Genomic DNA, 15848 nt, shown 5'->3' with positions numbered 1-15848 from the left:
GGAGAGTGTTGCTTGAAGGGATGACATTTTTCGGTCGAAACTGACATAGTTCAATGTGGCTGATAGATTTTTTTGGGAACTGTAACAGCTTCAAGATAATCGTTTTCAATTATGGTAAATCAGACCTGGTTGTGTTTTATTACATTAACATTAAGAATTATTAAATCTGCTTGAAGATTTCATTAATTCTATTTGTAATGGTCAGTGGTCGTGTATTTCTCTTACTAATCTAATTCCTAACCCATACTGAACAACGCGTTTTCCATTTCTTCAATATATTTATTATTTCCATGGCACGGAGGCTTGGTAATACAGAATTTCCTAATTGTACAACTTCCATCGACGCCATTTTATCCTACTTGAAAACAAATAACTTGAATATGTCTGAACTGCGACTTGAATTAAAGTTATTTGAAAAGTGTGACCAAGGCTATATTGTTGTGTTTAGATAGCATGGCCGGTCATAACATTCAGCGCAGTAAACTAGGCAAGTCCATTTGATGCTGATAACGGAAAAAGGGGCATATATGTTAGTTGCTGTGCAGGTCTTATAGAGTTCACTTTTCCTTATGCAAGTGCATAGTATACTAACTATTGCAAAAACATTAATACTGTAACGGAACCAATAAATACATTGTAAAACAGTAAAGGTATCCCTTTCACATGGCATGAAGACACTTTGAGGGCATGGAAGTAGAGCCCCCCCATGCTTTCTTGGTCTTTGCACTAGAATGAGGTGGTATGGTCGGCACCATGCTTCGACCATCTTTTACCCCCGGAAAAGACCCGATACTCAGCATGATAGGAGGCTGAGTGAGCCTTGGGGCCGTTCTGGAAGTTTGGCAACGGGAAAAACCATTAAGAGCAAAATGTTAGGTAACTTTCGGCACTGGATCTTGGACTCGTATCATTCAGACGCTAGATGACTATAAATGTTGATAAAGCGTCGTAAATTAACCACTAAAAATCGTGTAATTATGTTAAGTACGAATGTTTGAATAGCAGTAAGTGGAAAAACTGTGATCGCCCATGGAGTGCAGGTATGTTACCAATATTTTTCAGTATAGCTATAACGTACGTCAGCATGCATGCAGTTCTCCTTCTCTCTTCTACCCCACTGAATATGCTGAGAAACCAATTCCACATCACTCCTACTCAAATGTTCGCGCATAATACCGGCCAAGCTATCTAAACACAAAAGTAGTGTGTATATGCGTGTGTGCACATATGTGAAAAACCTTCTGGGGAATGAGCAGGCCATTTAAATCTGTTTTATATAGGGAATGCATATCCATCGAAGTCTCCTTTCATAGTTACCACTACGTCATTGTAAAAGTGCCAACTCCTGCAGGTAGACAAGTTGCCTGAAATTAAAGGCTTTTTGGTGCCTGGTAACTGTGTCTGTGTTTCAGAAAGATTGTAAAGGTATAGGGCAGGATAATAAGGTCATTTTTACGTATTTATTAATTTTTATAAATGTCAAGCTCAGATAGCCCATTTTGTAGCACTTTTAAAATTGCTCGGATAACACAGAAAATGAAAGAGCATACTTTAATATGAACAGTACGAAAGCTGTAATCCCACACACAGTCCATCGCTGTGGAGTAATAGCATGTCTGACCTTGAAACGAATGGGCCTGGGTTCAAATCCTGGTTGTGACAAGTTACCTGGTTGGGTTTTTTTTCCCGTTTTTTCCCTCAGAACTAATTGAAGCATAATAGCTGGATAACTTTGGACCTCTGTCTGATTTCACCATCATTAATTCACATATCATCCATACCATAGCCCTGTTAAAGTTCACCATGTGACATGCTGTACTTGTACAAGAGCATGGCCGTTCAGCTACACGTATCATTCACAGAGCAGGAGTGCTAAGCACAATAAGCCTTCGTGTCCATCCTCGGTAAAAGAGAAAAAAAAAAAAATCCCACTCACTGGCCCACCCCCAAATAAATACATTCCTTTTAAATATTTAAATTTGGGGAAATGAGACAGATTCCAATGTCGTCTTTCGTGATCTAACGTCAGTTTTCCAGTACTACCAATATTTTCGATTATGTGATACAAAGGAAACTCTTTTTCCATTGCTTCATTTGCTCTTTTTATCTTTTATGTAGAAGTTGCCACCATTGCTACTTCTATGACAAGAAATCGTAACAGGAGATTTTACAAGTAAAACCGTTTGATATAAAACATTTGTGTTGGTTATTTAATATTTCTTTTGTGGTAGATATTAGTTATTAGGCCTAAGTTAATGAAAATGAAAACTTATTTTCATTTCATTTATTATATTCCATAGATCTTACATTAGCAATGAAGCTTTAAGATGTGGAACAAGTGAAAATTTTACAAGATTACAATTACAATTTTCACAAATTTTATACAATTTTTACAATATTTTACAATTTTTACAATTTTGCAATTTTATACAATTTTTTACAATTTTCTACAATTTTTTTTACAATATCTTGGCGAGATGTAGTGAGATGAGGTGAGGCCCGAGAATTCGCCAAAAGATTACCTGGCATTTGCCTTATGGTTGGGAAAAACCCAACCAGGTAATCAAACCAAACGGGGGTGAAATGAAGTGAGGCCGAGGACTCGCCATAGACCATCCGGCATCAGTCCCGTGGCTGGGGAAAACCTCGGAAGAAACCAAACAATGAGACCAAATGGGAAATCCAACCAAGCCTGAGCGCAGCACTGGATCAGCAGATCAGCGAGTCTGCCGACTGAACTACATCGATGGCTCTACTAAAAATATACAGTACATAGTCACATTAAAATTTACAAACACAAACGATTATTCATCAGTTGAGTTATAAAATATAATTCATAGCAAGTAAGTTAATTCAATTGAAGACATAAACAATTCAGTCAGTTCTTTATTATTAAGTGTTACACGTGAATTGTCTGCTGTGTAGTGTATAATGGTCATGGTCGTCGTGACGTATTATGAGTGATTTATAATGGGTGTGTACCCATGTTTTTCATTTAATTTTTTTTTCTTCAATTATAATATTAAACATATAAAAATAAATAACTTGTTATCTTTTTCCTGTGAATATTTGAAAGTTTTGAAGTGTTTTGTAACTGTGTTACAGTTGGCAGCCTGTAATAGACTACATCGAATCGAAGTATGAAGAGTACCTGAATGCAGAGTCACGTGTGAACCGGCGCACACTGGCTGACAGCAGAGTTCACTGTTGTCTTTACTTCATTGCCCCATCAGGTCATGGTCTCAAACCTCTGGATGTAGAATTCATGCAGAGGCTCCACGATAAAGTAAATATTATCCCAGTCGTTGCCAAATCCGACACCATGACGCCAGATGAATGTAGTCACTTCAAGAAACAGGTAACTACATAGTGACATTTGAAAGAATTTAATTCATTGTCTTTAAATTACCTAATGTTTTAAGATTTGGTAGTGCATGGAAATCTGGGCTCTAGTCATGATGAATGGAAGTCACATTGATCATCTTCTATGAACAAGTTAAGTTGTAGGCATAATATCTCGGAAGATATTAATTTCAGGACACATGTTTGTTAAACATTTTGCTCGTTTTGATGAAATCTACTATTTTTTTTTTAACACTGTATATTTGATAGTTAAAATTTGTTCCACTTCTTTAATTTGCATATTAGTTACTCTACACCGGTGACCAAAACTCGAGCTGCAGTGATTACATGCGACAGACAGCTTATGAAATAAGGAGACAGAGGTACTTAGCATGAAAACCACAACCATTGATGGTTTCTCAATCCCGCGGATAAAAATCTTAAGCATTGCTGTATCTGTAATGTCACTGCTGTCATCAAGAACCAGTGAATAATATACGATTTTTCTTTTTTTTTTTTTTTTCAACGTTCCTCTTGAATATAATCAGGGATTTTCTAAATTCGTCTCTTGATACTTGGTCGAGAAATTCGTAGTTTTTTTTTAATTAAAAACTTCTTATGGACAAGTTATTTAAGCTATTGTAATCATTACTCTTTTGAGAAATTCTGTTCTATTAAAAGGCTTTAGAGCACGAGATATTTCAAACCCCATTAGGTAGCTGACTTCCTTACATTTATTTATCTCATCTTTCTCTTCCTGGCTAAGATTTAAGACATGTCAATTTCTAGCATTTAACAGTTCGTTGGCGCATACTATTGAATCAGTTTTCTACAGTATTATTATTAAATATTTACCCTCATCTAAAGATTAAGAAGATTAAAATTGAAATAAAACTTAATAATTTTATCCTTCTAGGGAGATCTAAAAATATCAATATTCATGCACGCACAGAAGAATTATAGAAACACATACTTAGTGGTCAGTAATAATAATAATAATAATAATAATAATAATAATAATAATAATAATAATAATAATAATAATACATTATTCAGCGTGGAAATTAATGTTTCTATATACTTCTAATTGAACTGTTGAGCAAAGTAAACATACTGGTATTACATTTTGTCCGACAGAACAACAAAGAAGTTCTCATTCTCATTCTTTACGAAACCACCTCTCACTGCTTGTAGAGACAGAGTTTGTAGAGCGACATGATACCGTCATTGCTTGTCTTCAGTACATGAATGAAACACATAGCAATGTACAGGAAACTCCTTGTACCCTTTTAAATGTCTGTGATTACACGATGTAATCACGACACCCGATTTAGTCACCGCTGCTCTTCATGAAGTATTATCTATCAAAGTAGGTGAGATGGGAATCTGTTCAGAATAGTCATGATTGTTATAGAACTCTTGTTACATGAACATTGGGACTGGAAATAAAACTTTACAGATGAACAGTCAGGAGAAATTATCTTCAATTATCACTCTTTAAGCATTTCGGTTACCATTAAAATAATAGAATTTACGCAAGCGTTAATAGCTTGATAAGGGAGGGGACAGCCTTTTATTACATTTTTGTTTTTTTATGAGTGCAGTAATGGGCCGTGGTTCCCATCACAAACACCATTAAGGATATTATCAGTGTTAAATAGGCGTCTGTAATGTTGCAACTTTCGTTCTTCTTCATTGGACGTGATGAATGATGTAATTTTTTGTTCCCTCGTTGTGCAATATATAGGAATTACGGCATTAAGGCCTAATTACCTCCTCCTCTTCAAAAAAGAAGCTTGTTTTAAATTTTCACAAAAATATATATTTACAGAATTCTACTTAACGAACAGCAATCTACATACCATTTTTAAACTACGCAACAGTGTGAAAGGAGACCATCTGCGAAACATGCAACATACATTTTGGCAGTAAAACTAATGAAACACATCTGAGGCATTGAAATTCAAGTGAAACACTGAGTTTAGCCACCGGTGTAGAGTTGCTCTCGGGTGCGGGTTCGATTCCCGCTCGGGCTTATTACCTGGTTGAGTTTTTTCCGAGGTTTTCCCCACCGTAAGGCAAATGTTAGGTAATCTGTGGCAAATGCTCGGCCTCATCTCGCCAAATACCATCACGCTATCACCAATTTCATCGACGCTAAATAATATCGTAGTTGATACAACGTCGTTAAATAACCAATTAAAAAAACACTAATTTAATCACAACCCTTCAGATTCTGTAGAAATATTTTTTGTAGATTCTATGAGGGAATTCATTAGACCCATATTTTTTATTTACGAAATTGCGGCTATATTTTCGGAGTTACAGATTTTTGTAGTTCCTTGTGAAAAGTCTAGGTTGGAGCGCACCATAAAATTTAAATGACCGTAACTGTGGTTCTATCCATCGCAGAAAAACAAATTCTAGCTCATTTTGAAAGAAATTAAACAGTCTTTCTTTCGCCCTTTATCATATTCTCATAGCTATATTTGTTTTTGTAATATTACTATTTCCCCCCCCCCTTCCCCCCGCTCCCCAGAAAAAAAATTTAAGCGCAATTTTCGTTATGATTACACCTAGATTTTTTTTAAGTACCATAAGGCTGTCTCTCAAAGCTCAAGTCCGTACTACACACTAGTGACTAGCAGCTAGGTGACTTGTAAACTACACACTAGCGAGCTTTGGACATAAATGTTTGAATCATGGTCTTCTTCACAGACTATTTTTTTAAGAATCGTGATATCACAGTGCAGCACTGAATTAAGAAGGCAATGTCCTTATGCAGTTTCATTACGAGTTACGTGGAAAAGATAAGGACCTAATATATTACAGTGATGTTTAAAACATCGTAAAGAAGGTATTAACATTGTCAGTGTTCAAAGTTAACGTGTTATTATACGGTACATTATATTTAGGGCCTACATTATTTCTCTTCCAAAACGACTTCAGATACCATAACCCCAGTTATTGCTGATGAGGTATCCACGTTTGTTTAGTGAACAAGTCATCAATCAAGGCTGTGTCTCAAAGCTACATTTCAGCTGAAGTGAACTAGATTGTTGACTAAATCGCCGGATGTGACGTCAGAAGTTATGATCCAAAGCTACGTAGTGCATAGCAATCAAGTCCGTAGTAGCTAGTCAACGAAAATGCTTGCTTGATTGTTGACTTGTTCACTAAACAAACATGGATACCTCATCAGAAATCTGAAATCTGAAAATGCTTTGGAAGTGAAATAATATAAATATAATGTAGAATAACACGTTAACTTTGAACACTGACATTGTTAGTACCTTCTGTACAATGTTTTAAACGTTATTGTAATATATGAAGTCTTTATCTTTTCCACTTAACTCGTAATGAAACTGCATTAGGACACTGCAACGTGCTGCAATGTGATGTCATGGTTTTTAGAAAAATAGTCTGTAAAGAAGGCCGTGTTTCAAGCATACATTTCCAAAGCTCCCTAGTGTGTAGTTTACAAGTCACCTAGTTGCTGGTCACTAGTGTGTAGTATAGACTTGAGCTTTGAGACACTGCCCAAGCAAGCATTTTCGTTTAGTAGGTATTATAGCTTTGGATCAAGACTTCTGACGTCACATCCGGCTTTTTAGTCCACTGTGTAGTTCACTTCAGCGGAAAATGTAGCTTTGAGACACGGCCTAAATACCGTTAGTGTTACTTTTCGAGGAAAAATAGCTTTCCAACTTTTGCGAAAGTACACAATGACCACAAAGTTCCAGTACCATTATAATTAATCACTGCTCAGAAACCACATGACACAGAGCAGTACAGTTTTTTGCAACATGTTCTAAATCTCTCAAAGTTTTGTTTTCATTCAGAGCACTTCCACATGTGCCCCTCTCGTCCTCAGGCTGTCTAGACGATATTCCATCTCTATCCATATGCATTGCAGCATAACATCATTGTTTGCACAACTTCAACTATCCGTCTGCGAAGTGTGACAAGATCAGAAACACTGGTTTCATAGATACGATCCTTGATGTACCCCCAAAGGAAAACATCCAATGGGGTGATATCAGAAAAGCGCAGTGGCCAAGTGATTGGTCCATCATGGCTAATCCATTCCCCAGAGAAAAGTTTATCCCAAAGGTCACTAACATTAGACCAGTATGCAGATGCTCCATCTTGTTGGAACACTATGGCTGGCTGCAACTCCAGGTATTCTCATGTTGTAGTAACTTGTTCCTGTAATCTTCTTCTCAGCAAAGCAAAAGAGACTGATTATTCTATCGTGTGTAAGAGCACACCAAACGTTCACTTCTGAATTACCACAAACATGTTCTCAGTGATGCAAGGAATTTCAAAACCCCATTTCCAAACGTAATGGCATTTAACATGTCTAGACACAAAGAAAGTGATTTCATCTGAAAACATCATCCTGTGTAGGTGTTCATTGTCTTCTTCGATTGTGTTCTGCATGGAAGCAGCAAATTTAAAGCACAGAGGATGGTAATTTGGCTCCAAAGCATGGATAATTTGCATTTTATAGGCTTGAAGATGTAGTCATTTATGGAGGACCTTATGGATGGTTCATTTGGGTATATGCAGTTTCTGTGAAGCATGATGGATCGACTTCTGAGGGCTATGTTGAAATGCAACTTGCACATTGTTGACAGTTTGTTGAGTCAAAACTGGTTGTCCACTCCGTGGCAGGTTCTTAACATTACCATTCTGCTGAAAGTTCGTGACCCATCTCATTACAGTGGATTTGGATGGAGGATTTCTTTAATATTGCCAGCGGAATTGTGACTGAACGGTTATTGGTGATTTACACTCAGCATACCATCACACACATTGGGCCTTCTCCACTGGTGTCGTCAGTGCCGGATTTAGGCCTAGGCAACCTAAGAAGTTCCAGGGGGGCGGCATTCTCTCTCTCTCTCTCTTTCTTTTTCTTCCATTTTCATTTTACAGTGAAATTTATTTTTAAAACACTTGGTAAATCTTTACTGAAGTTTGTTCTTGAAAACCTTGTGGAAGTCAGGAAGTCGCATTGTCGCGGTCGTGGCGAGAGTAAAAGGAAAGCATAGAACTGCATAATTATATTGTAATACGGGTATCATGTTATTATACTATGAAACTGCTTAAATTTAACTGCTTGTTGCATTATTGAAAATCAAATTGGATGTGTGTTTATTATTTATCGCTATGAATAGTAACCACAATTCTCAGTTACATTTCCAATATACCGCGAACAATAAATACTATTTAATCACTTTCCCACATGTGCACTACAGTATATAATTCGATATGAAAGATTTATTCTGCAAAGAGTTGGAGTTCATTTTTCAATTTACTTTATACTTCTTATCGAAGTCAGGAATACTCGTAATAATTATATCACCAACAAAACCAATGCTGTCGCCTTGGGTGGCGCAGTCGGTATAGTGCTGGCCTTCTGTGCCCGAGGTTGCGGGTTTGATTCCGTCTCAGGTCTATGGCATTTAAGTGTTCTTATGTTAGCAGAATTACTGGCATGTAAAAGAACTCCTATGGGACAAAATTCCGGCACACCGGTGACGCTGATATAATCTCTGTAGTTGCGAGCATCGTTAAATAAAACATAATTTTATTTTTTAAACCAATGCTTAAAAATAAACTACAGCCTGGCTTTCACAAATAAATTTTGTTTCAACAATGAATAAGTTTGAAAATCTAAGATTCTTTGCATTGAGTTTGATGTGCTTCGTCACATGGACTTTGATGACATCATCAATGCTTTCTCTATGAAGAAAAAGCGAAGGAAATCTTTATAATTCACAAGTAAGATGAATGTATTTTGATTCCAGTAATTTATTGTTTCCTGAATATTGTAACATTTCATTTAAAACTAATTTAAACTAAACATAACCTGTATAATAGCTGCTTATAAACTTTTTGTGGGAGTTGGGGACAGCAAATTTTAGCACTGGCTAGGGGCGACACTGTACCTAAATCCGGCCTTGAGTGTCGTCATTATCGTTTAATTAAAATTTCCAAAAAGAATGAAAACAAAACTTTAAGAGATGTAGAACATGTTGCAAAAGTTGCAAAAACCCATATTGTTTTATGTCATGTAATTTCTGAGCAATGATTAATTATAATGGTATTGGAACTTTACAGACACAGTGTACATAGGGTTTATTCCTGATAAAATAATGTGGAGTGGGCTAATTTACTGTTGCATAGATGGCTGCTCGGACAGAAGAAATTAGGATATTTTTTCAAGTCGTGTAGTATTGTAAAATTGCACTGCTCTTCAACAGTAGTAGTAACGTTAGATTTGCAAACTGGTTACTCCTGGCACAACCCTCCACCACAGACATAAACCTTCTTCATTGCATGTCATCACATTACCATGGAAACCAAGTGTTGGAAGAGAATGGAACCCAAATACAGTAGAACCCCTTTTTAACGAATCTCTGACGGATTACTTTTTTTTTTCTTCCCCCCCCTCCCCCCCTTAAGGACACTGGGACATGATGACTGCCTATTTTAGCTCTTGAACTTGCAAATTACATATAGGCTGTTCTGAAGCATTCCAATGTTACAGGTTTACGAAATATATACCATGCATTGAAGAATCCTTATAGTAATAGAATTTCCCGTAACCTTGATTTTTCAAAACTTAGGTACACTTATCTCATAAACTAATGAAGATAGTCTTGAAATTTTTGTGACAGATACATATTAATTAGCTCTTTAAAATGAATGGAGTGGTTTGCTTTTAAACTTCATCATTGAAGTTTTAAAAATTCAAAATTAAAGGAGATTTTAAACTTCATCATTGAAGTTTTAAAAATTCAAAATTAAAGGAGATTTCAATATATGTGAACCTAACTGGTGAAACATGCATAATAATTTATTTTCTAATTACCGTATTTGAGGGCACTCTATAGATATTCTGTTGGGGATAAATGATTTAATTTTTCATCAAAAGATACTATAAGCATTGTTTAATGCATGGTATAAATTTCGTAAACCTGTGACATAGGAATGCTTCAGTAAGGCCTATATGTTATTTGCAAGTTCAAGAGCTAAAATAGGCAGTTGTCATGTCCCAGTACCCTTAAAAAAGGGTTTGCATAAAATGGGAAGGAAAGGCTAAAATAACTGTGATATGTTTGCTATATACTAAATATTACAGTTATTTAATACATTTCATTATAATATTTTCTAACGCTTCAAATCACACTGAAACTCAGCATTGAAAATTTCTTCTTTCTTCTTCATTATTGTCCATAATGAAGTAGTTGGCAAAACAATACCTTTTTGTCATATATGATAATGTTATTTGAAGATTAATCTCGACATCACTTATTATTTTCACTTTCTGTCTGATAATTAATTTCTTCCATTTAATCGCCATTATAACAATGCATAAATAGCATAAACTAATAAAAAAAAAAAAAGAAACTAGGAAACAGGATCCACACAACTCGTGAGAGCAAAGCAAGCAAAGCAACCACTCTGTGAAAGCAACGCAAAGCAAGACCATAAAGAACTGAAAAAAATACTGCTGTTGTGTGTCGCCACATTACTATCAATTGAAATGTGCTATTGAATATGCTAGTACTAGTGATTATTGGAAGTTGATTGGATATTTCGGGCTTCATTATCACAAAATTCACTTGAAATGTATTCCTTAAAAGCGGGATTTTCCTTAAACTGGTTTCCTTAAATGCTGAAATTAATTACATTACTCCTATGGTAATTTGGCTGGAACTTATCACATTATTCCTTAAATATGAGAATGTTAAAACGGAGTTTTACTGTAGTGTGACGTGTAGCTAAATGCTGTTCATATCAACTTAAAAAATATATATATATATGAATACTGGACCAATAATAATTGAAATTATTGATGAATACGAGATAAAATTATTATACATGTTATTTATAAATAAGTTAAGTGACACTTCACCTGAGTAGCCACCACTGATTGTCCACTATCTTTTCCTTTACGATTTTGGTATATCGATATGAAGTGATGAGACTGACAATATGTTTGTTTTATTGTGCAGATATTGAATGAAATCTCACAGCACAAGATAAAAATTTACGAATTCCCCGACACAGAAGATGAAGAGGAAACAAAGCTGCATAAGGTTCTAAGAGATCGTGTGCCATTTGCAGTTGTTGGCTCCAACACAGTCATAGAGGTGGACGGCAAAAAGATACGTGGAAGGAAGTATCCATGGGGTGTAGCAGAAGGTGAGCAGCAATAAAATCTATGGAAGTTGAAAATGTAGGTTGTTGCTGATGGTCCTGTATATCTTGTTTGTTTTATTGTGCCATACTCAGGCATTGGTGCCTACTCCATGTACTTCAATGATTACTTATTCTGTAGAATATTCATTATATGGGTTTTATGATGCTCTCCTGGAGAAGACGGTATACTGCACTACTTTTTAAGGTGTGAATTATGGAGAACTACTAGAATTAAGGAAAATGTATCATTATCTACTCCTCCCCTCTATTTTTAGCTTGCTTACGATATGCTTACCTGACTACGCTAACTCACAGTCTTTTGAAGGATTAGAGTGACCAGATTCACATCGATAGAAAAGAGGACACAAAGCTTCAAAAAGGAGGACATTGTTCGAAAAAAGAAGACAGAAACCATGTACTTAGATTTAGGACTAGGCCTATGCTATACTATAAATTACGTCAATATCTATTTTCTTAAAAAAATGATTTCACAGTTAGCTACATATGAAAGTCAAGGGAACTATAATTATTAAAGAGGACAGAAAATATCCATTTACATTTAGGCTTAGGCCTATATTATACTTAAAATTATGTCAATATCTATTTTATTACAGTATAATTATGATAAAACTTAATAATATAAAATGATTTTACAGTTAACTACACGAAAGCCAAGGGAACTATAATTATTATCAAAATACATAAAAAGACCACACAAAATGTGAATTTAATATTACTTTGCAAGCAAATAGAGTTATGATCGTTGGCAAAGAGTATATTCCATCTATGCTGCTGCCACCTACACGCAAATTACCTGAAAAAAAAGAGCGTCAAATCAGATAATTTCAAAATATCAGGCATATACGTTATGAAAAGGAAGACATTTCTTGATTTTTTAAAAATCCGCCTGAACCTCGGACAAAGGCCTAAAAAGGAGGACATGTCCGGACAAAAGAGGACGTATGGTCACCCTATGAAGGATGGAAGAGTGATGTGAACAAAATTGTCTGAATTGGCAAAGGAGTAGAGAGGTATTTATCACACAGACAATGAATGAATAGCTCAATTGGACAATACTACCTACTGTTATTACTACTAACCTTAATACTGTTATGAAGACATTGCACTATACTAGTTTCCACCTTATGAAGTGACTAAAAAGAAAGTGACAACATGTTACTGTCATTAGAGGCTCGGTTGTCCCGTAGATAATCCCCCCCCCCCCCCAATTTTAAATATTCTTAGCTTCCTTTTCATGCTGTAGCACTCAGGAGATCCCAGGCTTCTTTCAGTCACGTGTTATTAACACTTTTACACTCACAGTGACAATGATATAACACACGAAAACAATTAGATATAACACACGTGGTCTGACATCCTAAGTTTTTTTATTTCTTTTATTATAATATTCCATGGTATTTGTACATCGCTTTACAGCTAGAATAGGAACATGTCAAAAAAATTCTTAATAGTAGTATAAAGTCACAGTCTAGTTGAAATATATATAGAAGAGTTTTACAATACTAACACAACACTAAGGTTTAGTATCAATATTTAATACAAGACAGACATATTCATGTTGAATGTCATAAGTTCACCTATAGAATGAAGGGATGAGAAATTAGGTACTTCTTTAATTTGGCCCTAAATAATCTTATGTTTTTGAATTTGATTTTGTATATCTATAAGGGAGACTATTAAAAATTTTTACTGCCATTAATCCATTCCTTTTTGATAGCACAATAGACTTGCCAATGGAGTATGAAAGACATTTTTTACGCGTATTTATGCTGTGAACTATTGAATTAGTTACAAAGTTTTCACGATTACATACGAGAAAGTTTATTAATGAAAAAATATACTGACAAGCCATGGCATTATTTGTAGTTTTTTTTTTTTTAAATGGTCCTATACAATTCCCTAGGCACCTACTATTATTCTAATATTACTCTTTTATGTAGTACGAATTCTATTATTATCTGTTGAATTTCCCCAGAATATTATTCCAAAACTCATTACGAGTGGAAGTATGCAAAGTATATTGTTTTTAAGGTATTTATATTTACTATCTCTTGCATAGATCTAATAGCAAAACATGCTGAATTTAGTTTGGGGGTAATTTCAAAGTTTGGCAACGTTGTCCCACCGAACACAGAGAATATCACACTGTGCTTGGTTGGCTTTGTATTGCCAGTCTATTCCTAGCAGATGAATTTTTGCATTATAAACTCTAGTGAAATATTATGTTCTCACTCAATGTGACAACTCTGTAAAAGCACTCGCCCCTCGCTTGTAGAACTGCTTCCTGTTTCGTCACTTTAAAACATGGAAACTAGTATAGATAGTGTTATCATGTACACTTTCTTGAGAATTGTGTACTGCACAGAATAAATCCTAATTCATAGTAAGAAATCAAAGAATGTATAGTATTTAACTGTCTATATTACGAATAGGCCTGACCATGTAAGTATGAGCTTTACTGGCATGTGAAGAATAACTATCACAAATATAAAGTTACCAGCAAGTACAAATTAGTACTATATCCATTGCTGATGTCCACATTTCACCGAACAGACACTAGAGTGACCCTATTTCGACTCTATTTCTTAAATGGACGTAGCAAGTAACTCACTATTTAGTGCCATCTGAAGTTAATAAAATTAATACATATAAGAAGTGAAGACTGATAAATTAATGTGTTGTAATTTTTTGTGTATAGTGGAGAATCTGGAACACTGTGACTTTATTGCGTTACGCAATATGCTGATACGTACACACCTGCAGGACCTCAAGGATGTTACCAACAACGTGCACTACGAGAACTACAGATGTCGCAAGTTGGCGGGCCTGGGGACGGATGGAAAACCAACACGCATATCCAATAAGTAAGTGATGTGTTATTTATTCATATCTTTCGATTATTGTTCATTGCCAGACTTTTATCACATTTTAAGGCATGGAAATAGCAACTATGTTAACTTTATTCAGAGTATGGAAATAGGATATTCAAATAAAATTTTACATTGTTATGGTACCAATATTGTTATAAGTCTCTGAGTCACAGATACTTTCTAGCAGGAGAAGGAAAGGCATGAAAACAATTAAGATGCAGCTTATTCTTGCTGTTAAAGTAGTCTCATGATCAGATAGATTACTGAATGACATAGTGCAGAGATCATTAGCATGTCTTTTATATTAAGTTTCAGGAACTATTTATTTTTAGTATTAAATTAAACAACAGATTCTGTGAGGTGATGATTTGCAAGCTGTGTGCTGATGCATTCCAGATAGTTCTTTATTTAACAAATTCTGGCAGCAGAAAATAGGAAAAGGCAGCCATTCCTTCAAAGGACGTTAGCATGTGGATGGTTTATTCAGATGTACCGTAATTATATATGAATAAATAATTGAGATCCAACTAAACCAAATTAACTTATCCTAACTCCCTACTGACCATCAGCTTTAGAAGTTGTCGAGTGAAACTCATAAACGAAGGCTGTACTCAGGAATAGGTTCGAATCCTGTTTGAACTGATAACCTAGTTGGTTTCTGCTTGGTTTTTATTTTATTAAATGACGAGCTTGGGAATGCCATTTTGAACGGCTATGATAATGTACCACGACTTACCAACACTCTTAGCCTACACCTCTTACCTTTACAACACAAAAATCACTTATAACATTATTTATAAGATTAAAGAAAGAACCTTTCTTCATTAACTTTACCACCAACAATCACAATAAAGTTTGAATCAGATTTACAGACTGCCATCTTGTCTTGACATGACTTTCAAAATCTACTTCTAGGACAAAATAGCAGTGGTGGCAGCATCTGAGAAAAATACTTTGGTAATATACTGGTAAAAGACGAGTTTTTCCCCTTGATCAAATATAAAATGCTTATTCATATTATAGCATACCCTCTGCATATGTTAGTAGTGCTGAAAAATTGACGTCACAGCATCCAATCAATCAATGTTCTTAATGTATCCAGCTGTTTGCTGACAACATAAGTCCACTGTAGTGTATTCAGTTTTTGTTTTTCATAAGAAATGAGGGGTATTTTGATCAGTGTTCATTATAGATGTCTGTTGCTAGTAGCCAGAGTTGGGGTGTAGTCAATATATACTGCAGGGCTGTGTGTTACAGCATCCAAGACAGTGTTGGAATCTGTCTCATTTTGAAAAATTATGGTATAAAAATAAGACTTATTTGGGGTGGACGGATGAGATTATAGCAACCACAGTATTCACATCGTGTTTTTAAGTGTGCTTTTTCGTTTTATAGATTATC

General features: G+C 35.3%; 1 protein-coding gene across 10 annotated transcripts in view; it reads left to right on the top strand.

Annotated features, from left to right (window-relative positions):
• The window catches only part of pnut (septin 7-like protein pnut), a 394868-nt gene that overhangs the window by 289502 nt on the left and 89518 nt on the right, over positions 1-15848 (top strand). For all 10 annotated transcript variants that reach the window (XM_069817912.1, XM_069817908.1, XM_069817909.1 and 7 more), the window contains 3 exons: positions 3106-3358; positions 11370-11559; positions 14276-14441. In XM_069817912.1, the coding sequence (XP_069674013.1) occupies positions 3106-3358; positions 11370-11559; positions 14276-14441 (609 nt within the window). The remainder of the gene's footprint in view (positions 1-3105; positions 3359-11369; positions 11560-14275; positions 14442-15848) is intronic.

Source organism: Periplaneta americana, chromosome 2 (genome assembly GCF_040183065.1).
Source record: "Periplaneta americana isolate PAMFEO1 chromosome 2, P.americana_PAMFEO1_priV1, whole genome shotgun sequence".
NCBI lineage: Eukaryota > Metazoa > Arthropoda > Insecta > Blattodea > Blattidae > Periplaneta > Periplaneta americana.
The sequence above is the reverse complement of the archived record's forward strand: the minus strand, read 5'-3'. Positions and strand labels throughout refer to the sequence as shown.